The following is a 23,711-nucleotide window of genomic DNA, read 5'->3' on the forward strand; positions in this document are numbered from 1 at the left end:
CTCGCTATTAACTACGACTTTTTCTTCAATAAACTCCTAATTACTGCTTATAAGGTTGTTTTTAGGTTTAGGAATTGGGTAGGATTAAGGGAGGTAATGCAGAAAAAGGCATTAACATGTGCTTAATACATACTAATATACAACCAAGTAGGCAATGATACATTTTCTTACCTTAATATAAGGTGTAACCGTGTTATTGTACATCTTTTTTTTTTAATATAACCGTTTTTTAGGGTGTAATGTTAACAACCAACTTTAGTGTTAAGTTTTAGTGTAAATGAATTAAACATCATTCTTAAAGTGACAGAATGAAAACAGTGTCTTTGTTGAGGAAGGACATGAAATATAACAGCGAGTAACCCTCTGCTATATCAGATATTTATAAACACTTACCCAAAAATTCATATATTTTACCATTTTTAAGAAACAGTCCAATAGTAACCAAACTACGGTGAGGTTGAAACAAATACTCCAAAGTGATGCTGTCACAATATCAGATTTTTCACTACAAATGTATTGTGGTGGACATAATTCTCAAGAGCGATATATCACACAATGAATATTAAACTTTTTTTTAATAAATAAACCAGTCAAATTTACATTAACATGTAGTCATTTAACAGACGCTTTTATCCAAAGCGACTTACAGAGAGTTCAGTGAGAACTAAGCGATATGTCATACAGGAACATTAACACAATAGGTCCTAATACAAAGTTATTAGTTTGAACAATTTCAAAAATGTATCTTTAATCTTGCCTGTTTTTGCTTTCTCTTGATCAATAAATGGAACTTAAAATATGAGTGTAGAGACTTTGTAGCCATTGTAGTTCTTATTGCAAAACTACAAGTAGTGAATTATTTCTGATATTATCAATGTGTGAAATATCGCGGCTATTGCCAATACTGTATTTCGTGATAATCCTACTCCAAATTTTAACCACACAATCTCATATCAGTTCAAAGCTATTTTACAAGGTTGCTAATGTCAGTTGTACATTTTAGTACGATTAGCTTTTAGCACCATTGACTAAGGTAACGGTGTTGAGCATCGTTGTTGTTTTTAAACAATCCTACGTTTTCTACGAATTCGCTACCTCATTCTCAGACATTCCTGTGAGATCCGGCTGACTACGCCACCTTTTTCAAGCACAACACATGAGACAGCTCCCGTCGATGCAGAATAACATTTTGTCTTTATTTCGTCTACTTTTTTGATATCATCCTTTTTAAACAGCAATATCCACAAAATATTAACAGTGTGCAAGAAAACATGATTTATGGCACATCCGAGAAGAACAATTACAAAAAATAGATATATTTCTTCATAATCAAGGCAGAAAGATACATATGCATACACAGGAAAAAACACAAAGAAATGGGACAGGCTGAGATCGAATCTACTGGCTAAGGACTCGGCTACAGATTTTACCCACACGAAGCCCAAATCTCATCTCTCGCGGTCACGAGGGAGCGCGATGGTGTGAAAATGACGTTTGGGAACGAGGAATCGAGGTTAAGGTATCGTGGCCTTCTCAGCACCTTAGTTGTTCTTGCCGTGTGCGACGCAAAGTGGAAATGAGCGCGCTCCCTTGCATACATCGGGTTTCATAGCGAGCGAAACGAATACGCGGTCTTTAAATCCAAGCATGAGGAGTTACCTTACACAGGTGGTGCGAGCATACTAAAGGGTAAAATAATACTTTGGAGCGCAGTGCATCCCGACACTGTGAGTCAAGAGGGTGGAGAACTCATAACTGATAAGCAAACTTAATTTAGCTGAATTTCACAGTGTTTGCTCCAGTGATATTCCATCACATGTTGTACAGCGAGTTGGCAACTGGTGAAAAAACGTCATGTCTTTCTTTATAAACGATTCTTGAGCGCTATACCTCAGCACTCATTACATGTCAGAAGTGAATTAATGCACCTCTCCAAAGGCTTTTTCCTAATGCTGACTTCGGCCCCAAGTGTCCTAGTAGTAATGTGGTTAGCCATGGAGAAGCGAGTGAGTTTCTAATAATTTAAAAGCTTCAATTACAACCCTTCATTTCATAACACGCTGCATTTTATTCCTTTTCCAAAGTATCTCAAGATTCTTTTTCAAATGCAAGACCATCCAAGATCTCCGTCTCTCTACTTCACGACAACCCTACAACTGCGCCGTGCTCAAACCAACTTCAACCTAAAGATGTCGCAAACAATCCTGCTCCACCAAAGAGGAAGTGATGTCACCGAAACTGCTCTGTCCACGGCAGGCTGACTGACGGAGTGATGAGATTCTGTTGTTTGGTGGCCTCCCGGATGACTCGCACCAACTTGTGACCACTACACGCATCTTCGTCATGCCAAACAAGGGCAGATGACAACATCCTGTCGACCGCGAAGAGCACAGGCCCCCCTCTATCCCCCTTACAGTACGACACTATTCCCAAGGCCCACTTGGCTGCACTGTCCTTGTTTTTGTCGTATAAGGAGGGATAATGGGGCGATTCTAGTTTCGGCACAAATCTCATTACTCTTCTTCTTCGTATTGTTCCTTATCAAGGATTGTTTTGCACACTGGGCCATACCCCTTAAACACTTCCAGGCAAGCGCGGATCATGTGCTGGGTGCATATGGACACATTCAGTGTTGTGGCTTGACCTTGCACCCCCCTCCGATCTTTCAATTTTGCACGAGACAGAGGCAAAACCCACTGACCGGTTGTATAACACTGAACATCCAAACAACAGACCACCTCATGATATGTGCCTTAAACATATGGAACAGGTACAATGGCCTGAGCACCTAACGGCATTGTGTGTACAGTGTCAACAATCCGTTCCACATTCCCTAGAAGGGCGCAGGTGACCAAGCGTAACCCATGTAAGAGCACTGGAGTCGTCCATCGTTTCCTTCACTGCTTCAAAGAGGACGAACCAAAAGGTTAAATATGAGTGGCGAGGAAACAGAAATATTACACAAAGATTACAAAAAGATAAAACATCCACCAAAAAAAATGAATGCGCTTTAGTTATCAAACACTGTACAGTTTCATACTCAATGACCAGATCCCATGTTTCCATAGAAAGAAGAAATCGGAACAAACAAATCCAGACAGCTATTCTCAAAGTTAACACCTCTGAACATATCCGAAAGAAAGTTTGTACATTTTTTTTCCTTCTGTGTGGATTTTACAATCAAGTTTGGCTTTAGAGAAAAGGATTAGCTGACGCCGGGGCTCGGACGTTTCTTTTGAAATGACACGTTCGTACGGGGCTGAGCCTCTGTTATTAACACCTTTAACACTGGTACTAAAGGCTAATGACTATTTTTCACCACAAATGTTGCAAACGTTTCGTTTTTCTTCAAACCGGCATCTGAAATAAGAGTTTGCCATTTCAGGGGGCTTGGAAAGGCGTATAAGGTTTTTTTTTCTGTGAAATATAAAATGACTCCATAACTTAGTGTCAAAGGATTCTGAAATATAGTATAAAGGCTAGAAAAAAAAACATGTTGTTATTCACGAAAAGAAAAATTACAGCTCACAGACTATTGGCAACTCTGGTTAATGTTGTGAATCCCTTTTGAAAATGTGCCGTTTTGATAAAGGTGAGCATACCTGGGTTCCATTTTGGCCATACAAATCTAAAATGAACCTTTAGCTTGCGGATCAAACGTAGCGATGCAGGGTTAATACTGAACTGAAGCGCTTACCACAGTGTTACTGGGCTAGCCAGCTAGTCAGTCAGCGTAACCGCTCTCTTCTATCACCTATGCTAGCAACATCACCAGCTGCACTGAAAAAGAGTGTAATTTGCGCTGTGTAATCTTGTGAAAATAGTTTCCAAATTCAAAATCTGCCACCTCCTGTTAAGTGAGTCCATATGCGTGAAGTGTAGTACGCAAGCGTGCGTATATTCATTCATATAGACGCACTCAACGCCGGGCTACATGACGCTAGGTGTTCAGACATTGCCGCCTTTTGTTTTAATTCTGACGGAGTGTGGCATTGATTTTCTGGACAATACTGTGGATTCCAGGTAAAAGAAGTGTTGGACTGAAATGCCCATTGACTGGGGATGGGCGTTGTTGGGACTGAGATAGCTGAAGGAGAGAGAGTAGCTATAGGATGATGCAAGGCTTCTTGTCTTTGAACGGGTTCTCTGAGGTGGGAACCCCCACCAGCAGAGGGTCGCTGCGGGCGTGCTGCTCGCAATAACTCATGAGGTCCGCGGCAGCTTTGGACACCTGAGGAGAAACACAAAGAGAGGTTTAATTTTGGTCTTTTCGGGATTGCAAGATTTGACCTTGCTTTCCCCGTAATCGCATCACAGCTCAATATGTTGGTCCAAAGATTGGTACCCAACCCAAATTGACCCAAACGACTTCTTACCCGAACCCAATGTTCATAAATTCATTTATATTGTTAAAAACCCAGCTGAAACAGAACCGAGTCTGAGCCGACCAGAAAGCCTTTTATTTTTCATACCCGAATGTAAACTGTATAGACGTGTGTACAGCCTGCCTCACATCACTGTTACCTCATGCTACATGCTACATCCTACAACATACTCAATTGTAATATAATAAATACTAAAATTAATGATTTTATGGACACAAAGTTTTATTACCTTGCACAAAGATATTAGAACTTCGTTTACCTAAACACTCCTAAATGATGACCTATGCACTATAAGTAAATGATAATCATGGTTATTTTGCTGATTTTTTATCAGCGTTTATACGATTATTTTCCTTCAGCATATTATTCCTTCAGAATATGTTATAACCTGCCGTCATTGAACTTCTTCAACACCGTATTTCAAAACGCGCAATCAATCCTCTACACACTTCACCACAATTGAACATTTTGTGACCTTCGGAATGAAACCTTGCTTCTTTATTTTTAATTTCTTGTTCATTCATTTATAAATCATTGGTAAACCTTCATTTTCGACTGTGGGTTTTGCAAAAATGTATTTAAATTGTAGAAATGCAGTGACATAATGTTTTATGTATGTGGCGGTTTAAAACATACAAGCTTTGCGATGATTTTCCGACATTATCAGGAGATTTGTGCTTGCTCTTAAAACACTAATATCACAACGATTATGCTTAGTTAAAATACGATTAATCATGCAGCCCTATGCACTATGCTATCGTCCGAAAAATGGAATACTAAACGGTTTTATGCTAACCGGAACTACGGCACAATGTGTGTGAATAAATACCAATTTGTAAATTGTAAATTTTATGGAGTTTTTGTGTTTTGCCCAGCATTACTTTAGTCATCATCAGACGGAAGGGTTATCACTCTGCATAAGAGTTTTGCTGGAGCAGTATAGCCCCGCCTCCCTCTCGCTACGCAAGCGAAAACGCGACCGCTAAGTGCGTGAAATGTCCACAGTACCACACTTCATGTTTAAAATTGAAAAAGTGCATCATCCAGGTACTTAAAGTGCACTTCTTTTTTGAGAATTGTCAATGTGAAAGCACTACTCTCACTATTTATACAACAAAATGGCGTAGAAGAGTGCATAAGTGTACGATTTGAGATGCACCTACTGATTTAAATCCTACACAGTCATTATTTAAGACATCAAGGTTATATTTTCACAGAATGCTCTTCACATTGCGTCGAGTCCTGATCACACTGTGAGGTTTGATAATCCATTACGTAAAGACCACTAAACTATATCAGTAAACACTGCTTCGGGCAACTGATATGCCACATCACCGTGCAAGCTGTCTCTCATCTAGAGCTTTGTCATCTCCTTCTACTCACATATCGTAATTTTAAACCCCAATCAATATTTCAGGTCCATTATTTATGCGGCAAGCAGCCTCGTGATAAATGGCATAACGTTTAGTCATCGCTGCAAAATGAACGCATGACAAAACAGGTGATGCTTGACAGTTGTAATGTAACACAGAATCATGCATGCGTCATGTACCTTGATGCGTTCGATGCCAGCCTCGATCCTCAGCTGCTCCACCAACTTCCTGGCCTGCGCTATGTTATTAGTTGTCGACATTCTCTGCCATCGGTTATCGTGCCAGGAAAAGCGAGAAAATTCTGCAACAAAAAAAGTTGCGTCACGGTTAAAGCGCAGACACAATTTCAGGCATCTACTTCATGCAGACGATGTATAGGATAGAAGTACGAGATAAAACACTACTTGCGGGTTGTTTTCTTTACGACTGCAGAAAGCCTCAAAATGACACGTGCAAGGACGGCAAATATGCAAAATATTTCACTTACAGTCATGTCTCTCAATAAGTCAAACCTCTTAAACGGCTTAGCGCAGTGAACATGTATATCACAGAAACTATCTGACAGCGTTGACCACACAGTCTGGACCACCCAGATCAACATGCCCATCAATCAGTTTTCTACGACTGAAAACAGGTGCAGTTGTGCTGCGAGGCTCACAGACTCATCCTCTCCCTCTTTGTTTTGGGACCAAGTGTTCCGAACAGCTAAAAAGCTTCATGTGTCGGAAAAAAACAGTTTATATTTCCGACAGCGGTTCAGTTACGATCAAAAATAGGCGCAACATAAGGTTGCGGGTCCGCCTTGTGCAGAGAACATCTTTTGTACCGTTGACAACTTCAAGGTCTTGCTTTGGAAAACTCCAGCAAGGTAACAATACAGCCGAAGTTATCTTGAGTTCATCTAAACTATAAACAGTTTTGAATGCGGTCAAACAGCATCTTGCACAACGCGAGCCTTTCACATACACGTTCGCCGAGAGGTCTTTTTAAAAAGCACTTACGCCAAGATGTGCACAGTTTAATAACAGGACACCCACAGAGAGGCGAGTATCAAAGTAACCGCAGACGCGGAGGAAACACTGGAGGCAATGAAAGGTTTCGTTCTCTCTCCACACAAACACGCTCCTTATACAAGCGCCCCTTTCGCTCTCCACACGCACTCTTAAATCAGCGGCGTACCCCCGGCTTTCCAGGACTTTCCTAGAAGGATCGTAGCGCTTAACACATGTTGCTTAGTGCCTGGGCTTTGTCTTGTCACGGCAAACACAGTCTCTTTCACGGCCTGCTGCATTCCAGGAAATAGGCACCGGCATATTGAACTGCAGCCCTGTCCAGCACATTGCTGTATTGATTTAAACATACAGTCCTTATGAAGGAAGATCTCTGCTCGGTTCTTTCTTTCCAACCACGTCTTCCTTTATTTTTTAAGAAAACCCAGACAGGAAAACATTTGGCACAAGGTTTGGATATATGGAGCCATGGAGTGCACCACGTAGGCTGCTGACATTGAACCCTATTCAGTGCACATCCTGAGTGCTAAGTGAGAGATGACGGGAGAATGTATGCTGCAGAATCTTTGGTAATAGTCAGGGTTCCCTCTCTAAGCCAAATGTCAAATTCAATGACTTTCACTGACTTAAAACCTGAATTTCCATGACCTATAATGAATGAAACGTGAGTTTGACGTTGTCGTTTTTTAACCAAAGTAACCCAAATGTACATTTTCCTGGCCTTCTGCCTTAGTTAAGAGGTACAGGTGACTGCATTTGACTAAAGTGATTGGCAGGTGACAAGCAGGAAGGGAATAAAATGGCGCTGAAGATAAGCATAACAAAACGCAAAAATGAGTTAAGAAAACGAAAAAAGACAGTATAGAAATATCACTTTTCGATAAATTGAAACAAAATTACTTTTTGTTTCCATGATGTTCCATGACTTCCACAAAAAAAAAATCATGGCTTTCAATGTCTGGAAAAGTTATTTTAAAATCCATGACATTCCAGAAATTCCATGACCCTTGGGAACCCTGAATAGGAGAAAACGATCATAACGATTATTTTGCTCAAAAATTGGAATAACGGTTATTCGGTCAGTTCACATATTTTTTTATTATCTCACTTCAGCATTTTTATTATAACGTTATTTTAATGCATTCATCATATTTATCATTATACGTTATAGTATGTTAAAATTTGCTGCTGTTGAACTTCTGTGACTCCGGATTTCAAAGCGTCCTATCATCCACATAAATGATCGAGTGAACGTCTTTTGATGATATCAAGATGATGTTTTGTGCTTAATATTAACACATGAAAATCACAATGATTTTACAAATGATGGAAAAAGCTTTTTGCGATCACAATTAATCGTGAACCTCTGGACACGTGTTAAATATCGCACTACACTTCCTGATGCAAAATAATGCAACCTCAAATTTGCAATCGCTTATTTACATATTCCCTATGCATATATTACCCATTAGACTTCCGTATGCATTTGGCAGATGTTCATCCTCTCAAGTTGTGCGTTCCTGAGATTGAACCCAACACCTTGCTGTTGCGAGCGCCATGCACTAACAGTTGAGCAACAGAAAGAGCCACAGGACGAAACGGGTTAACTGCACAAAGGTCTTAAATTTGATACTTATAGAACCCACATACAGATCAGATGCATAGCCTGAATGCACTGAAAGCCCCTTTGTATAAAAACATGTGTGTAAATGTGTAAAATTACAGAGAGTTCGGCCAAGTCACAAAGCACCACCGAGCACCCTTAATCCACACGTTACTTTATTTTCCGCTCAGAGCTAGTGAGGATTATTAACACATACATTCACTCTCTCTGAGCTGGAAGCAGACTCACGTGCAATCGCAAACACTTCTTCTTCGCATAACTGCGCGGTTTGCAGCGCCGTGCGGACTCTCCTAAACAGGCGCCTCTTTCTCCGCTCCGTGGAATTCATATGGGAGGGGGCCGAGTGGCCGTTTTTCCCTTCATTAGAAAGCTGCACCCCACCCTTCATTGCTTGTGCTGTTTTCAGCCACTTCAACATGTAAGCATATTCTGTGCCAAAAAAGTAACTGAAACACTGCGGTGAATAGATACACTAACACTGAACAAGAGCGTCATAATACTATTACTATTCTTAAAGGAATACTAAAACCTAGCAAACGTTTACTAAAATGTTCATGCTTTCTTTCAAATAAATCCCAAATGGTTAACCCACAGCTATACTCTCCCAATAACGTATCCCCGTAGTGTTTTGGTATTCCCCTGCAAGCCAAGATCAGTGCTACATGTAGGACGCAGGATGTAAACAGTGGTCAAGTGAGAATGTGAAGCATGCAGATTCTGCAGTATGTTGCTCTAAGCCGCAGTGTTCAGTCGCAGTCTGCCTGGATATGTGCAGCTTTGCAGGCTCAATCTTAGTTCAAAGCGAGGCGGCAGCACCCGCCAGCTTTCCAATCAAGCCTCACAACGTGGTGTTAAATCAAAAAGACTGTAACGGCCACCTGACGGCATCGTGCCGACTTGTTTAGTCACCAGGCTCCATGCTTCTACGCTGCTGGCCTTTTGGCTGAGGCGCAGTGTTTGGCGGGAAGACCGTGTATGACTGTTCTGAACAAGAAGTGTGATGGGAAAAGGGGGGAGAGAGGGAAAAAAGTGAGTGTTCTGGCTCTATCAACGGATTGTGACCAACGGCCCATCGAGCCTGAATGGGGAAGATGTCTCATACTTTTAAAAGACTAACTGATTTTTGAGGCCAATGGAATTGTGGCACGTGGTCCGCAGGTGACCACAGCCTGGAAGTCAGAATCAAACAAGAAGTCAGTATCCACATTTTGGATGCAATGTATAGGGCTGCAAGATATATCGATATATCGCAGTACGCAATATTGCAACGAGCTGCAACAAGTGGAGCAAACGCAATTGAATCGACCCCTCGTGGCTGCGGATGCAGTATAAGTCATTCACACTGCCCTCTCCATGTAAATATTGCACTTCAAATACTTTTCTGGCAAAAGTGGTTTCTGCTTTTTTTTACTTTGTTAGTATTATGTTGATATATGTTCAAAAGTTTGCTTTTCTAAAAAGTTTGGTGTTAGTTATGGAAGATGTTATAAAATGGGGCGACCTCTTAATTTCCGTTTGAGTCATTAGGGAATATGGGTGGGACTTTGATACCACGGCTTTAGCTTGCGCTTATGACTCCAAATCATGTCATCAATGCAGTAGGTCAGCGGCCATCTATGAAAAGTTAAGGCGTCATTTTCTACAGTGGAAGTAACTGGGGGAAGTGTCGTCCATCTTTTTCTATGCTCTTTGATTTTGATATCATTTAATTTATTTTACAAACTTTAGCTCTATCATATATACCACAACAAAGTTATTGCATATCACTTATTTTTTTAGTATTGTGCAAATGTGCCTAATACAACTTCCAAACCTGACATTAAGTTACAGCGTGTAAGCTTGGCATTAAGTAACCCGTCGCCTATGTTACAGCTTGTGTTTTATTTATTGACTATTTATGTTGTGCGTTAAAAATTTTTGATTGTCGTCATTTCGTGAATCACTTTGGTCACCTTCGGGTGTTTTTAAATTGTGCTATATAAATAAAATTGTATTGTATTGTATTGTATTGTATAAGTGTACCATACATATTCTTAACTAGTGGTGAGGTTGCGAATTGCAACCAATGGCTCACTTCACCCCTCCCTTTCAATGCACAGTGTCTGAAGATGTCAAAACTAAGATGTCATCACATTTTCCTTCTATGCTGAAAGAGATTTATTTACGAAACGCGATCCCTAGAGCAGTTTGTCCGTTTAGGGCTACTGTAGAAACTACATGGTGGACTCAATGCATGGGGATCCGCGGTGTATGTTGATATAAATAGCTTGTTCTTAGGTAATAAAATCATAACGCTTCGTTATGTAAGATCTTTATACGTCTCTGATGACATAGTTATGTATATCATATAGCATTTCTGTCAATAGATCCTCTAACAAAAAAATACACATTTGACCTTTAAGGTCAGATTGCACTAAAACCGTTTTGCCATGTTGCTTTAGCTACTGCACATGTGCAATGACTGACCAGTAATAAATGTTACACTTTGCCCCGTTCAAAATAACAAAGCTGTGACCGCTTATTAATGTCTATAATCTTTGATAACAGTTAGCATAGTTAGTTAATGGCACAGTTCATCTATATTAAGCTAAGTAAAACAGCTTATTATTGTATGCCTCATAGCCTTCTGGTGCATTGTTATAGAATGTGCAGTCAGTTGTGCGTTTATCTAAATTGTATGATTCCTTTAAATGCAACTCAACCAACCAGAATTTACAGTCAAAACAAGCTCGGTTCATAAAAGCTCTTAATTTCCTCTTCTGACCTATAAGCAACAGTAAACACTGCGACTATTTACAAAGGAACATTTCACGAACAGCAGATAAGAGTTTTTGTTACTAATGACAGTTCAATAACCTTGCTGCGTGCACGGGCGACTCTAAACAGCACGACTGTTATTGTTCCACCTCCCCTCTCTTTAATAAGCTCGCTCAACTGTCTCCTTACAGGAATCAGAAACCGAAAAACATGCGCCGCTTGATCAGCTGCCAAGCAAAATGTCAGAACTGCTTGACAGGAGATTCCAGGATATCAACGCATTTGCAAGAAACAGGGGGAGGAGAAGGGGAGGGAAGGGAAAAACAAGGGAAAAATAAACGGGATTTCTCATCTCCCTGCAGAGATCATGTGATGGAGCGTTTGCTCAATATAGCACGCATGTGCACAGCGAGGTCTCAGCAACGTGGGTGTGGGGGGGGGGGGGGCAAGCCTCTGTATGAATAGAGAGACAAAAGCACAGACGGTCTCATGACCAGACAGACAGAAAAATAGACAGCCGAGTCTTGGTGAGGGACAAATGACCAAAGAGGAAGGAAATTGTTTGGACGTGCATATACAATGTCTGTCAGGCACGTGTGTGGTGTCAAAAAAAAATGATCGGGTACTCGAACAATGACAATTCTGGGAGTGCTTTGCAGTCTTTTGTAATACTAAAAGTACCAAAGTGCGTTTGGTCGATACAACTTTATTACTATTGCAATGATGCGGAATTCTTGCAGTCGGGACAGGTGCGATGTGGGCAACACCCCAGCCAAACGTTTGATCAGACAGGTGTAGCTGGCATTGCATGTGCGTGCATCACTCGGTGGTACCAACAACACCCAGTCAGAAACTTGTTTGACAGTGGGGCGGACAAAAGAGGGATTTGAGACTATGACTCGCTTTAGTCAAGCCACTTTATGATAATACCATTAAATTGCCCAGCGGTGCAAAAATGGTTGGGAAGGCTTTTTGTTTAAATAGTTAAAGAATTACAGGAATGCCGTCCAATGCAGTTTGTGTCTCAGAGTGCAAGAAAGTATTGAGACTAGAAATCGTGTGATCAAAAGCACTGAAACGCATGAATAGTATACTAATGCAAACAACGTACAATAGCCAACATAATGGGTCTTAAAAGAACAGAAACCATATGAAATATTCCCATTGATCAGCGGAAACAATACGGACATAACCGAAAGAGAATGCAAGAGCACGTTGATGTCAATGCATGCGAAACTAGTCCACAAAACTATGCATTGTTTCATTTTTCAAGTATATTACGCAACAGCTTTTAATACACTTTTAGCAGTTCGCTCTAGCAAAACCATGATGGGACACATACATCTAAAAGAAGTTTATTTGATGTTCGCAATTATCATCATTTGCTGATTTGCAATACGTCTCTTCAGATGTCTGCTGTCAGATGTCATATTATAGACGTCTGAATGATGTCTGTAAGATGTTCATGATTTAGAATCGCCACTTGACATTAATTCACTTGTCCAAGTACAAAAATCACTTGTTCAACGATAAAAAAAATATTTAATTTAAATTCTCAACATAATTATTCCTGATCTAGATTGGTTAAGTTTGCTTCTAAGCATTTTATCTAGTTCCGCTTTCGCCACCTTATTTTGGTTATAGGCCTAGTCTCCGTGACTGCTATAAAACAAAGACAAGCAGTAATTATTATTAGTGTTAAGGCTGTAGGTTAACCTTTTTTGCACATGCCACTGGTGCTAGAAAGGTTTAAAGTTTCGTAGCACAGGCCAAACTGTGTATAAATCGTCTGTTATCCTCATTTAAAAAAATATGCAAGTGCATTTCATCATGAATAGACAGGTAACTGAATAAGGACATTAATGTTACACACGGATGAATAAATTAGGGCCATATCATTTTTAGACTCCCTACATTTGTTTGTATACGTTTCCCTTTTAACTATAAAATAGTGGTACAAGTTGTCCACATAAATTACTGAAGTATACTATAGTGAACTGCAGAAAAATTCTTAGATACTATTGTTTTTGAACTTTACTATAGTATACAGTGTTTATCAATTCGCTACAAGGGCAGTAAAATTTTCAAAACCAAATACTATAGTACACTACAGTACTTTTTGTCTGAAGTGTTCAATTTAACGGGACTTTTATTCTGACAGGTTTTTTGTGTGTTTGTCGATAGCTTCACTCAAACAGTAAAACGCTCGTAAAATAAACTCTCTGACTGGAGATGAAGTTCATATGTTCATATCCTCATACAGTGCAGACTCCTATAAATCCTCGAGCATCACTTGTGTTGTATGTTAAACAGTGCACATAATTCACTCGGTCACGCAGAACAGCCAGACGACTTAAATAACAGGTTTCCGCGTCCGCATGCAGTTACATGGACTCAGTGCGGTGCATATTATTCTACATATATGTCGCACTGTTGTTATTTCATTTTTCAAGTTACTTGTCCAGTCGGGCAAGTAAAATGATCTCTCGCTCGCCCATATAAAACATTCACTTGTCCCGGACAAGCGTTAATATCGAGCCCTGTTTGCGTGCAAATTTGCTCTTTCTAAGATGTTTATCAGATGTTTTTACACAGCAGATGTTTCCCAGATCTTTAGCAGACTAGGCTGTGCTATCTGGGAAAATACTCATTTAAGAGCCAGGCCTGAAAATACACAACCCCCCCGCCACCAACAAACAACTTGTCAGAAAAGGGTTTTTTTCAGCGAAGATCTGAAAGGTTTTAGGGAGCAGACGTCTCTTTGCAGACTGCGCAAGAGACGCCAGGGTGAGGTTCATGCGTGGGGAGGAGGAAAAATGAACCATAACTTGTCCCAACAGCGCCTGGGATGCGGGCGACAGGAGCCTGAGGTCAGGAAGTGCATCTAGTCTAAACAGAGAGTATGTGTGGGAGAGACGCGCCCTCTCCGGATCCACCTCACTGGTGACATTTTTTACATTACGGATGCGTACATGCAACAATGATTGTGACAAAAAGAAATGCTCGATTGCATGACAACTCCTAGAAATGCTGCGAGACACTGTAAGTGACCGTGCACAGGAAGGTGCACAACCTGATAATCATCTGCACCACGACAAAAAAAGTACAGTCTCTTGCCCTCCGGCTATTCTGAGAAATGTGTGTTTACAAGACGGCCCGAGTCTTTCATGATTCACAAGCTGTACATGCTTATGAGACCCTTTGTGAGTAAGAGGGTCTTTTCACTCCCTGGGTCACTCGTGCAAACACGTGGCTTCCATTTGATGTGCGTGCACGCTGGACGCAAACACCGCCTTTGAGGTGAGAGCCAGGTGCCAATAACCATTGTGCTCAGCTGGTAAACAAGCACACGGTGCTGAGTAGAGAATCTGACTAACCGGCTTCTCAACAGCCGACTTCCTCCTCCATCCGCTTCCTTATATGGGCAGAGGACGTGGTGTAGACGGAAGCGGGGAACTCCTGAGGGGCCCGACCCATGGCTTCCAGTAAGCGTGAGTGGCAGGGGATTCTGAGCCTAATATAGGACAGAATCCACTGTTCTGGTCCTACGACCGAGCAGACGTTTAATCTGACTTTGCACCGTATTGTGAATATCGAAGACATGTGGTGAAAGCATTTTTGTTGACAATCTGACGTTTATCATGGAGTTGCCAAACAACCAGGACTGGTTTGAAAGCCGAGAGCGTTCTGCTGGATCCGTCCTTGCAGGAATGCCCATATGTGGAGGTTGGGAGATATTTGAGATGACGCGAGACACAGCCAGTCAAGGCAGCCTATGACGCAAGAGCCTGTGCACGCCCTTTCCTTTTCTGCTCTTAACACTTCACTAAAGCAACAGCACTGTTGGGAACGCCAGTCAAGTTTTACAGATAAGCATCTGCCATAAAATAATCAAATGAAACGAAACGAAACCTGCATTAGTCTACGCAGTCAACTGTGGTAGAAAATGTTGCAGTATGCTTGCAAAAAGCTTTTTATCATTTTAAACACCTTTGCAAGCTGTGCAAAGTTATAAGGAAGCTGCCATGCGTGGTCAAAAGCCTCACTGGGAAGCTCTTCCTCTTCAGTCTTCAATCTGATGTTACAGCACCAGGATGTGACATTGTGCTGATCTACACTGCCAGAGAGCTAATCTCTCTTTCTTCACACAGTTCTCTGGAACAACTTGAGTGATGTAATACAACTGCCACAGTTCTGCTAAAGGCTGACCGCTGTGCCCCATGATGCACATAATGTGTCTGCTCTGAATAGAAATAAATAAAAGTGAGACAAAAACATAACTCTGTATAGTTCTGAAACACAAATACAGACCTCTATGATTTTTTAAATGTATTTATTTCGAACAAAATATATATATCACAAACACACAGAGTCTATGTTGCCGTGTGACAAAAAATGTCACATAAAACATAGATCACATGAATCTGCAACGAAATTGAAGTAAGTCCGAACGAGCAGGATTAAGCAAAAGCTGATGACTATGATATGGTACATATACACATAATAATTATTATGCCGGTTTAAAATAAATGACTAATGACAAAAGCTGCAACTAACAGTTATTTATCAATCGATTAATCTAGGTCCTTCTTTTCTTTAATTGTTTAATCTATCTTTTGTTCTTTTGATTAATCGACTAATCTACCTTGTTTTTAATATTCAATTAATCTAGCTATTTATTTTTTCAGTTTGTCAAATAATCCATGTATTATTAACAATAATTACTAATTTATAAATTAAACTTTATATTAAGCTATCATAAAATAATTAACTGTTATTTAACAAAGTAACTTCTTCATTAATCTTTCACCACTTATTAAAAAAAATCCCATAAAAAAATAATTTACTGAAAGAGCCAACAATGTCGATATTAATACACACTGCATTTCTTTTAAATATCTATACATTAATTTAATATATATAAACGCATATGCAACCATAGAAACAGAACAGATCCTATAAAGATGATATTCAATCGAAGGCCGCACACCAAGCGGAGATCGTTCAGACCTTTCTCAAACCAGGTAGAACAAGTCATTATTGTGTAGGAGGAACATTTCAGTCCCTGCTGGGGCACATGGAATCAATTGCACATGACTCGGAGACAGATCTTAATAATTACTAAGGCAGCTTTATTAAGGTACCCATGTCATCTGTGGTTTTGTAATTGAGGGAGAGAGAGAATGGGAAAGATTGTTCCGAGCCGGTCGACGTCCATTCACTGCGTCTGCTGCAACCTAAAACAGCAGGGCATTAGGAAGATATATGGCAGGTCACTTCGCACCTCTGTCGTGAAACTGCCTAAAGCAGGCGGTTCACATGCATGGCGGTGGAGGCCCTGGGTGGGTCCGAGCCTGGTCCCAACGGGAGCCCAGCTGTGAGGAGCTGCTGCAGATATCAGCTGCGCAGGTGTCGAACCTCGCTCCTGCTTTCCCAAACAAGCCACCCTCAGTGCCAAGACTGTAATTGACTCTAGCACATGTGCTCCCTGTTTGTATAAAGCTTGCACGGAGAATGCAAACTATGGCCTGAAAGAAAAGGGTGCTAAAAGACCCATTGATAATAAACAGCCTGGCCATGCGATAATGTGCGAAGCATTGCTTTTGTTGCGATAAAATAACGCCAGATGGAAATTTAAAGTTAGTCAAGTCAGGTGTTGTAATGCCCTAAATAATAAGAGTTGCCATTTTAGCATAAGACCAAAAAAATGTTAAAGTCAGAATACAGCACTGTAACTGGTCTTTAATCACACGTTCTCGCGCTATATTTACTGCATCACTTAAACCCATGATAACTGGTTATCTACATCGCTGATGTGCACATGCTAAACCTTTGGCCATGGTTTGCAGGACAGACCTCACTGCTGGGAAGCCACACCTCTTCTCTCCAATCCTCCCCAAGTGTAGAGACGTTTACCGTCTGTGGAAAGGCCCTTCAAATTGGGTCAGTGCTCCAGGAGCTTAACCTACTTGTGTAAGCATGAGAGAAAATCTTCATATTACTAGGAATGGAAAGGATCCATGCCAAGCCTAATATCGGCCGAGCCTTTAAATGCACTGTAATAAGTAGATAAATGAAAGAGTCGGGCAAAGAGGTTTGTTATTTCAAGTGTTTGTCTAGCTGACTGAAGAGTTCTGGTGCGTTGGTGGCAAAACAGGCAGGTGTCAGCTGCAGCACCTCGGTCCCATGATAACCTGAGGAGGGGGAGAGTGGAGGACATTCTTCTGTCTAGTCATGAGAAGGGTCAACTTGTGTCAGACTCGGGTCAAAGTTGATGAGTCCTGGGTGCTAACGGTCATGGGTTCAGTCTGTGTGATCTCGAATATAAAAAATATAATCAAGTAGCATCCAGTTATAATCTTTAAAATAAGGATATTTTGTGAATTTTTTGATCAAGTTGTGTCTCAAAATATCTTAGGGCTGTAACGATTCACCGTGAGCTGGTTGAAAATCGATTATAGTATGTGACATTCAAGCCGGTTTAGATATTTTTAGAATCACAATACATGTTTTGAACAGCAGGAGCCGCTGTGTTTACTGCAAGCTTGGAAAACGTGGATATGCTGATATTTCTTAGATGTAGAAAAGTCCTAGTTTGTTTACATTAAAGAGACTATTGTGTTATTCATTTTTTTATTTGATTTGGAATTTTTTTAAATTCAGTTTTAAACTGAATTGCCGTTTATTTGTTATAAAATATATATTTATTTTACAAAGAAATGTGCAGCATTTGAGAAAACATAAAAGGCCAGTTGTTCTTTTCTAATTTCTCTCCACTCGTTTGGTGCAAATAAACCGTGAATAAATCGTTTTGTAGATCAATATCGTAAATCGCATCGCAGCTGGTGCACAGTTACACATCCCGTCATGTTGCATTGGGGGTCACCAGGGGCGGAATGACCAGCATGACATTCTCTCAAAGTCCAGAACGGATGCACGCAACACGAAGGCAGAGGCGACACTTATGCATGTAATGCAATGCAAAAGTTATATACAACACCCCCCCCGCCGACAGAATTGGTGGAGGGCCGAAAAATCCTGTACAGAATTTTCCTCTCAGTCCGCCCCTGTGTGTCACAGCATTCCAACAGCGAGCTAAAGTTGAATACTGCACATTTATCAAATTACTACAAAAAGTGCACACTGTGCATACTACACAAACAGTTTAAATACCATATGCATGTCATACCCAAACACACCCTCTGTTCGCATGAAACAGACTATCCCATGATTCAAAACACCCTCAATTCACGAGAACATAATAACACTAACATACAGCCTGCATTCCGACATTTGCATATATCTGCTGACTTATCTATCTATTATGAAAGCTGAAAGATTGCAATGTCAATAATCCTCAAGCGCACCCACTTCCAGAACAAGACATCATGATGTGGCACCAGCCTAATGTACCAAAGGTTTATAAAGCAATACAGATAGCAGCTCTGAACTAGTACACCAGACAAGACGGCCCATGAGTGGGACACAGATTATCAAATGACTCCGAACATAGAAAGAATAACAAAATAAACTGTTTGTTATGTCCTGAAGCGAATCATCAACTTGCACATTTAAGGCCCTTCAAGCACAAGTCCTTTCGGTTTATGCAAATCAAACCAATCTAAGTTCCTTCAAAGAAACAGGATGCAAGCATTTCAGCACTTCTAGGAAAGCATCATTATTCAAGCAAGAGGAACGTTACACATGAGAAGGGCATTCTTGTCGCGCTTCAGTGTTCCATTGGGCCTTTCAGTCATTCCAACAATTTAAAACATGCATACACCCTTTAACCGTTGGTGTTACCTAGACACGGATGAAAACTACGATGCAAACGTGTGAGGACTAGCAAAGAGTCCAAATCCAAATTTGCATTCCATTAACTGCGCACTTATTTTGACTTTAGATTGCTGTAAATATGCAAAGAATGCGAGTATTTGGCCTAATAACGTAGCGTTAAATAAACTGTTATACAGGAGGAGGTGGTGCGGTGGAGTAAACATGCACCGGGGTGGGCCGCACACACACAAAAACCCATCAACCGATGGAGGGAGAGGCTTGTGGAGGAGCGGAGGCCGTTACTCACATTCTCCCACATGATGATCATTTTTCTAACGACAAGCCAGGAGTGAACGAGAGGAATGCGGGCAACAGTTGCATTGAATAGGGACTCGTAAATGCAGAGGAGATCATGAGGGGGCCGCGGTGAAATAAACATAGAAAAGCAGCGCAGAACGAGGCAGAAGGACTCTTGCTGTCATGTACAAATAGCATGTATTAGTCATTATTTATGACGGGGTGTACGCTTGCACCTCCAAACTGCAGATGCACATGATTATTAGGCCTATCCTCTGTCATGTCATACTGTAATATAGATAGAAACGGGCTGAAAACTTTAGAAAGAGTCTTTTGTATTCGTGTCATGACTTTCACGCCACCGTATTTAATACAATAGCATGCTTGCGGGTTTGATATTGATTTAGTCCAGGGGTTTCAAAACTGTGGGTCACACAAAAATTTGGAATTGAAAATCAATTTCAATTCTGGAATCGGATCCTTACGTTAAGGAATTTGTTTCCTCTAATCAAATCCCGTGTGCACATTTTTAGACAAAAATGTGCATCTGTGAACTTGTGATCTGCTGATATTTAGTTCACTTAATTAGTACAATAGTAACCAAAGTTTAACTTAAGTATTTGCAGTAAAGAAAATGTAGAGATTTTATTCCAAGTAAGGGATAATGTACAGGCAGCCGGTTGTTATCGCAGAAATTAGCCCCGATAGTGTGATCAGTTACACACTGAAGGGGCGTATTTCGCAATAACAGCCGGCTACTTGTACATGATCCCGCTTATTACATGGATACTTGTCACATGAGAAAAAAACTGGACATGAAATGTGAATTTGAAATATTTGATTTTTACTGAGTGCAGACCTTCCGCGAGGAAAAGCCGTTTACTTTCGGTTCAAAGGTAAGAAACAACGTTCAAATGTCACAAATTTTCAATTTGGTTAATCATTGGTAAATGCATTGTCATATATGTTATTAAAAGACATATTTATATTTAATAGGTTGAAAAAACCTGTCGAAATGATTTTCTGCATTATTAGTTTTGAGAGGTTGTTATCTGGGAATAACGAACCTGCGTATGTCACGATTCATGACTGGCCAATCAGAATCAAGCATTCCAACAAGCCATGTAATAAGTAGTTAACAAACGTACATTGCTTCAAATTATGTCAATACTAAAAGAAATACATATATTTTGTGCAAACCAGTCAAAAGGCAGGCTTAATGGCCATACAGTGTTTCGTATTTTTACAACTCTGGAATCGATAAAAATAGGAAATGATAAGCGGATTTAGAATCGGAAAAATTCAAACAATACCCAACCCCAAGGTGGGTTGCACAGTTACTTGCTTGTTGCAGTAAATGGCACCAAAAATACTGTATCTTTATTCTTCATGGTAATGTTATACTGCCAAAATCTCATACAAGGGCTGTCAAACGATTAATCGCTGTCAAACGCATACAAAATAAAGGCTTGTGTTTGCATAATAAATGTCTGTGTACTGTGCATAATCATTTTGTATTTATAAAAACAAACACAGGACAGATATTTAGATGCATTTATTTATCTTTACAAATAATTGAAATTACATATAAACATTTTTGTATTTCGGTATTTTGTATTCTTCTTAAAAGAATGCATGTGTGTGTATGCGTCTATAAATACAAATCAAATATGCACAGTTCACAGTTATATATTACATAAACACAAACTTTTATTCTGGATGCGATTAATCGCGATTAATCGTTTGGCAGCACTTACTCTACTTAAACTACTGTACTTCTATTTTTTTGTATGAAAACGTAGTCAAGAAGAATGAAGCTAGAATAATATTTATGTTATTAAAACCCGTTGCTCTATTGCAATAATTCATATGAATGCATATTCAACAACAAAATATTTTGGGGGGCATGATTGATTTGTAAATATGAGCAAAGACGCCAGCAACTTAGTCATAGTTAAAAGTTAAGTAGTTATGTTGAAAACATTTGCTTGGTTTGGTGAGATTATACTTTGGCTCCCAGATCTCTATCATTCCAAGACACACCACTGATTTAGTCAACAGTTCCCTGCAATGATTATCATTCAACGTATGTTTCTGACAAAATCTGGCACGCTGCTTTGCAAACTCAATCTGTTACAATAGAACAGTTACAAGACAGTTACAAAAAAAGCTTTCCAGCTTTGCATGTCTCCAAGCAACACACAAACTGAATATTTGAGTGGACTCTGTATTTCCTCATCCCTCAAGCGCTCTGTTATCGTCCATTAGTCAAGTCAAGTCAACCTTATTTATATATCGCTTTTTCAAAATTTCCATTGTTACAAAACAGCTCTTTATAAAACATATTGACTATAAGCAAAACATTTAAAGCACACATTTAAGATAAGGGAGAGAGAAACACGGTATCAATTCCTATATGTAATATTAATTAAGTAAATCTTTCAAACAAATAAATAACAAGCAGAGAGATAAAACCCCCGGAGCCTTTATCATCTGCTCCATGTGGAGGTTCGGAGAAGTGACATAAGCTGTTACAAGACAAATCCCACAGGATCGCTGTAAGGAAGAGTTTATGCAACACTGACACCAGTCATACGAGCTACCGGAAGCCCTGATGTGCACGTCAGCCGCTCAAAGTTTTCATCCACTTCACTATGAGGGAGACAACAGCAGTCTCGAGCAGCTGCTGACTCATATTTTGAAAGCTTACTACACAAATAGCACAGTCATCATGACCACACGCTTCTGTAGTCTCTCTTGCTCTCAAAGCCTTTTATAACGGCTCAGTTCTTTCACAACACGGATAGCGAAGGTCTTAAGAGTGGGATATTCACCTGCCAACCACTCATCCAACTGTTTAATAACAACCTCCAACGCTGCAAAACATTAGAAGTGTTTTATAATGACAGCACATTTATTCTGGGTATTATTCAAGACAATCATGTCACATGCCCCAGCAATGTGTGGGCACATGTAATATGTTACATATGGAATTATACAACACGGGTCTATTATAAAGTCTAAAAATAGATGCTTGGCTTGAGACGGGCCAACTGTCCATCACTCACGCACATGTTGATAGTCAACACGTGACGAAAACTTTCTGTCTGCCCCGCAAAAAAAACTCTCATCTAAAACCAGACTGTGTTTGTGTGCAGTCCAGACTGAAGTCTCGGAAGGTGTTTTTAACTTGTGCATGTTTTTTTCCGAGCGGGACCCCACACTTTCCCCCAGACTCTGTGAGTCAGTCAGCTGACGCAAGACTGCAGGAATCTGGTCGGAGGTTTCTCCCGTCTAGACTAAGCAGAAAGTTACTAGAGAGAAAAACAAAAGAGCTTCTCAATCGAGGTCCTATACCGCCACTCTGTGGTGTAGTAGCTTTACTGCACGACACCACAGCACCTCATGCTGTTGACTGCATTGGTGTAAAGTATTTGAGTAAATGTACTTAAGCATATTTTTTGCTACTTTGTACTTGTACTGAGTATTAAAGATATTACCAATTTTTACTCTCTACTTGACTACATTTTTGAACAAGTATATGTTCTTCTTAAATCCACCACATTTGTAATGAATAATGCAATTACACGTTATATTTTGCATTGCACCTATTATTCTTTTGCTGCAGTTTATTTTTGATACAGAAGAATTAATATGGCAATTTACAGGGCATTGAAGGAAATTTATCTTGTGGGTTTTGCTCTTACTTACTAAAACTTGTCAACATGGCTTCATTATGTGAATACATGTTATCAATTAACAATAGGTTATGGTTATCAATGTCAATCGCTGGCGGTTTATATCTGAAAGAAGGACATGACAGTATTTGATGATGAGGCCAAAACCAGCATGTCCAGTTCTTTGACTTTTTAATTTGCTTAACATTATTTTATTAATCAGTTGTATTGAAGAAACCTTTTGAAAGAGTTTGGTTTATTTTGAACACTTAAGCTTAAATGAGACTTGAGTGTTTGTAATAGACGTAGATTATGGTGTCGACCATGATCTGTTGCAATTTTTAGGTGTACAGTCTTATTTTGATTTAAGAAATAAATGCGATATCTAGTTTTTCACTGACATGTCTCTCAAGTGTTGAGGACTAGTGCTGCTTTGAGCCTACATTCAGTATGAGTAAAACACTCAAGTTCTGTTAAATTCAGATACTGTAAGACTTTTCCTGAAGTAATTTGTGAATTGGTGACTTGTAACTTGTAATAGAGTAGTTTTCGCTGCAAGGTATCTGTACTTTTATTTAAGTATGGTTTTCAGGTACTCTTTACACCACTGGTTGACTGTTACAGCAGTGATTGCGTTAAGTTTAGTGTATTTATATATTCGCATCAACAAATTTCCTTTCTATGCATTGCAAACAAGGTCTGACGTGTTTAAAACGTTGATTTCAAAAGGTTATTGAGTTTGATTAAAGGAGACCTAAAAAATCTCATTACCGTAACAGTCTAGAAAGGGCAATACCTGGGCATGTTTTGTC

At 39.9% G+C, this 23,711-nt stretch overlaps 1 protein-coding gene across 2 annotated transcripts in view; it reads right to left on the reverse strand.

Moving 5' to 3' along the window:
• Window positions 1-1,171: 1,171 nt before the first annotated feature.
• The window catches only part of gng7 (guanine nucleotide binding protein (G protein), gamma 7), a 29,025-nt gene continuing 6,485 nt past the window's right edge, over window positions 1,172-23,711 (reverse strand). For both annotated transcript variants that reach the window (XM_056743990.1, XM_056743991.1), the window contains exons 3-4: window positions 5,938-6,059; window positions 1,172-4,231 (exon numbers count right to left, since the gene is read on the reverse strand). In XM_056743990.1, coding sequence (XP_056599968.1) covers window positions 4,106-4,231; window positions 5,938-6,018 — 207 coding nt within the window. In that variant the 5' untranslated portion in view covers window positions 6,019-6,059 and the 3' untranslated portion in view covers window positions 1,172-4,105. The remainder of the gene's footprint in view (window positions 4,232-5,937; window positions 6,060-23,711) is intronic.

This window comes from Triplophysa dalaica, chromosome 3 (genome assembly GCF_015846415.1).
Source record: "Triplophysa dalaica isolate WHDGS20190420 chromosome 3, ASM1584641v1, whole genome shotgun sequence".
Lineage (NCBI taxonomy): Eukaryota > Metazoa > Chordata > Actinopteri > Cypriniformes > Nemacheilidae > Triplophysa > Triplophysa dalaica.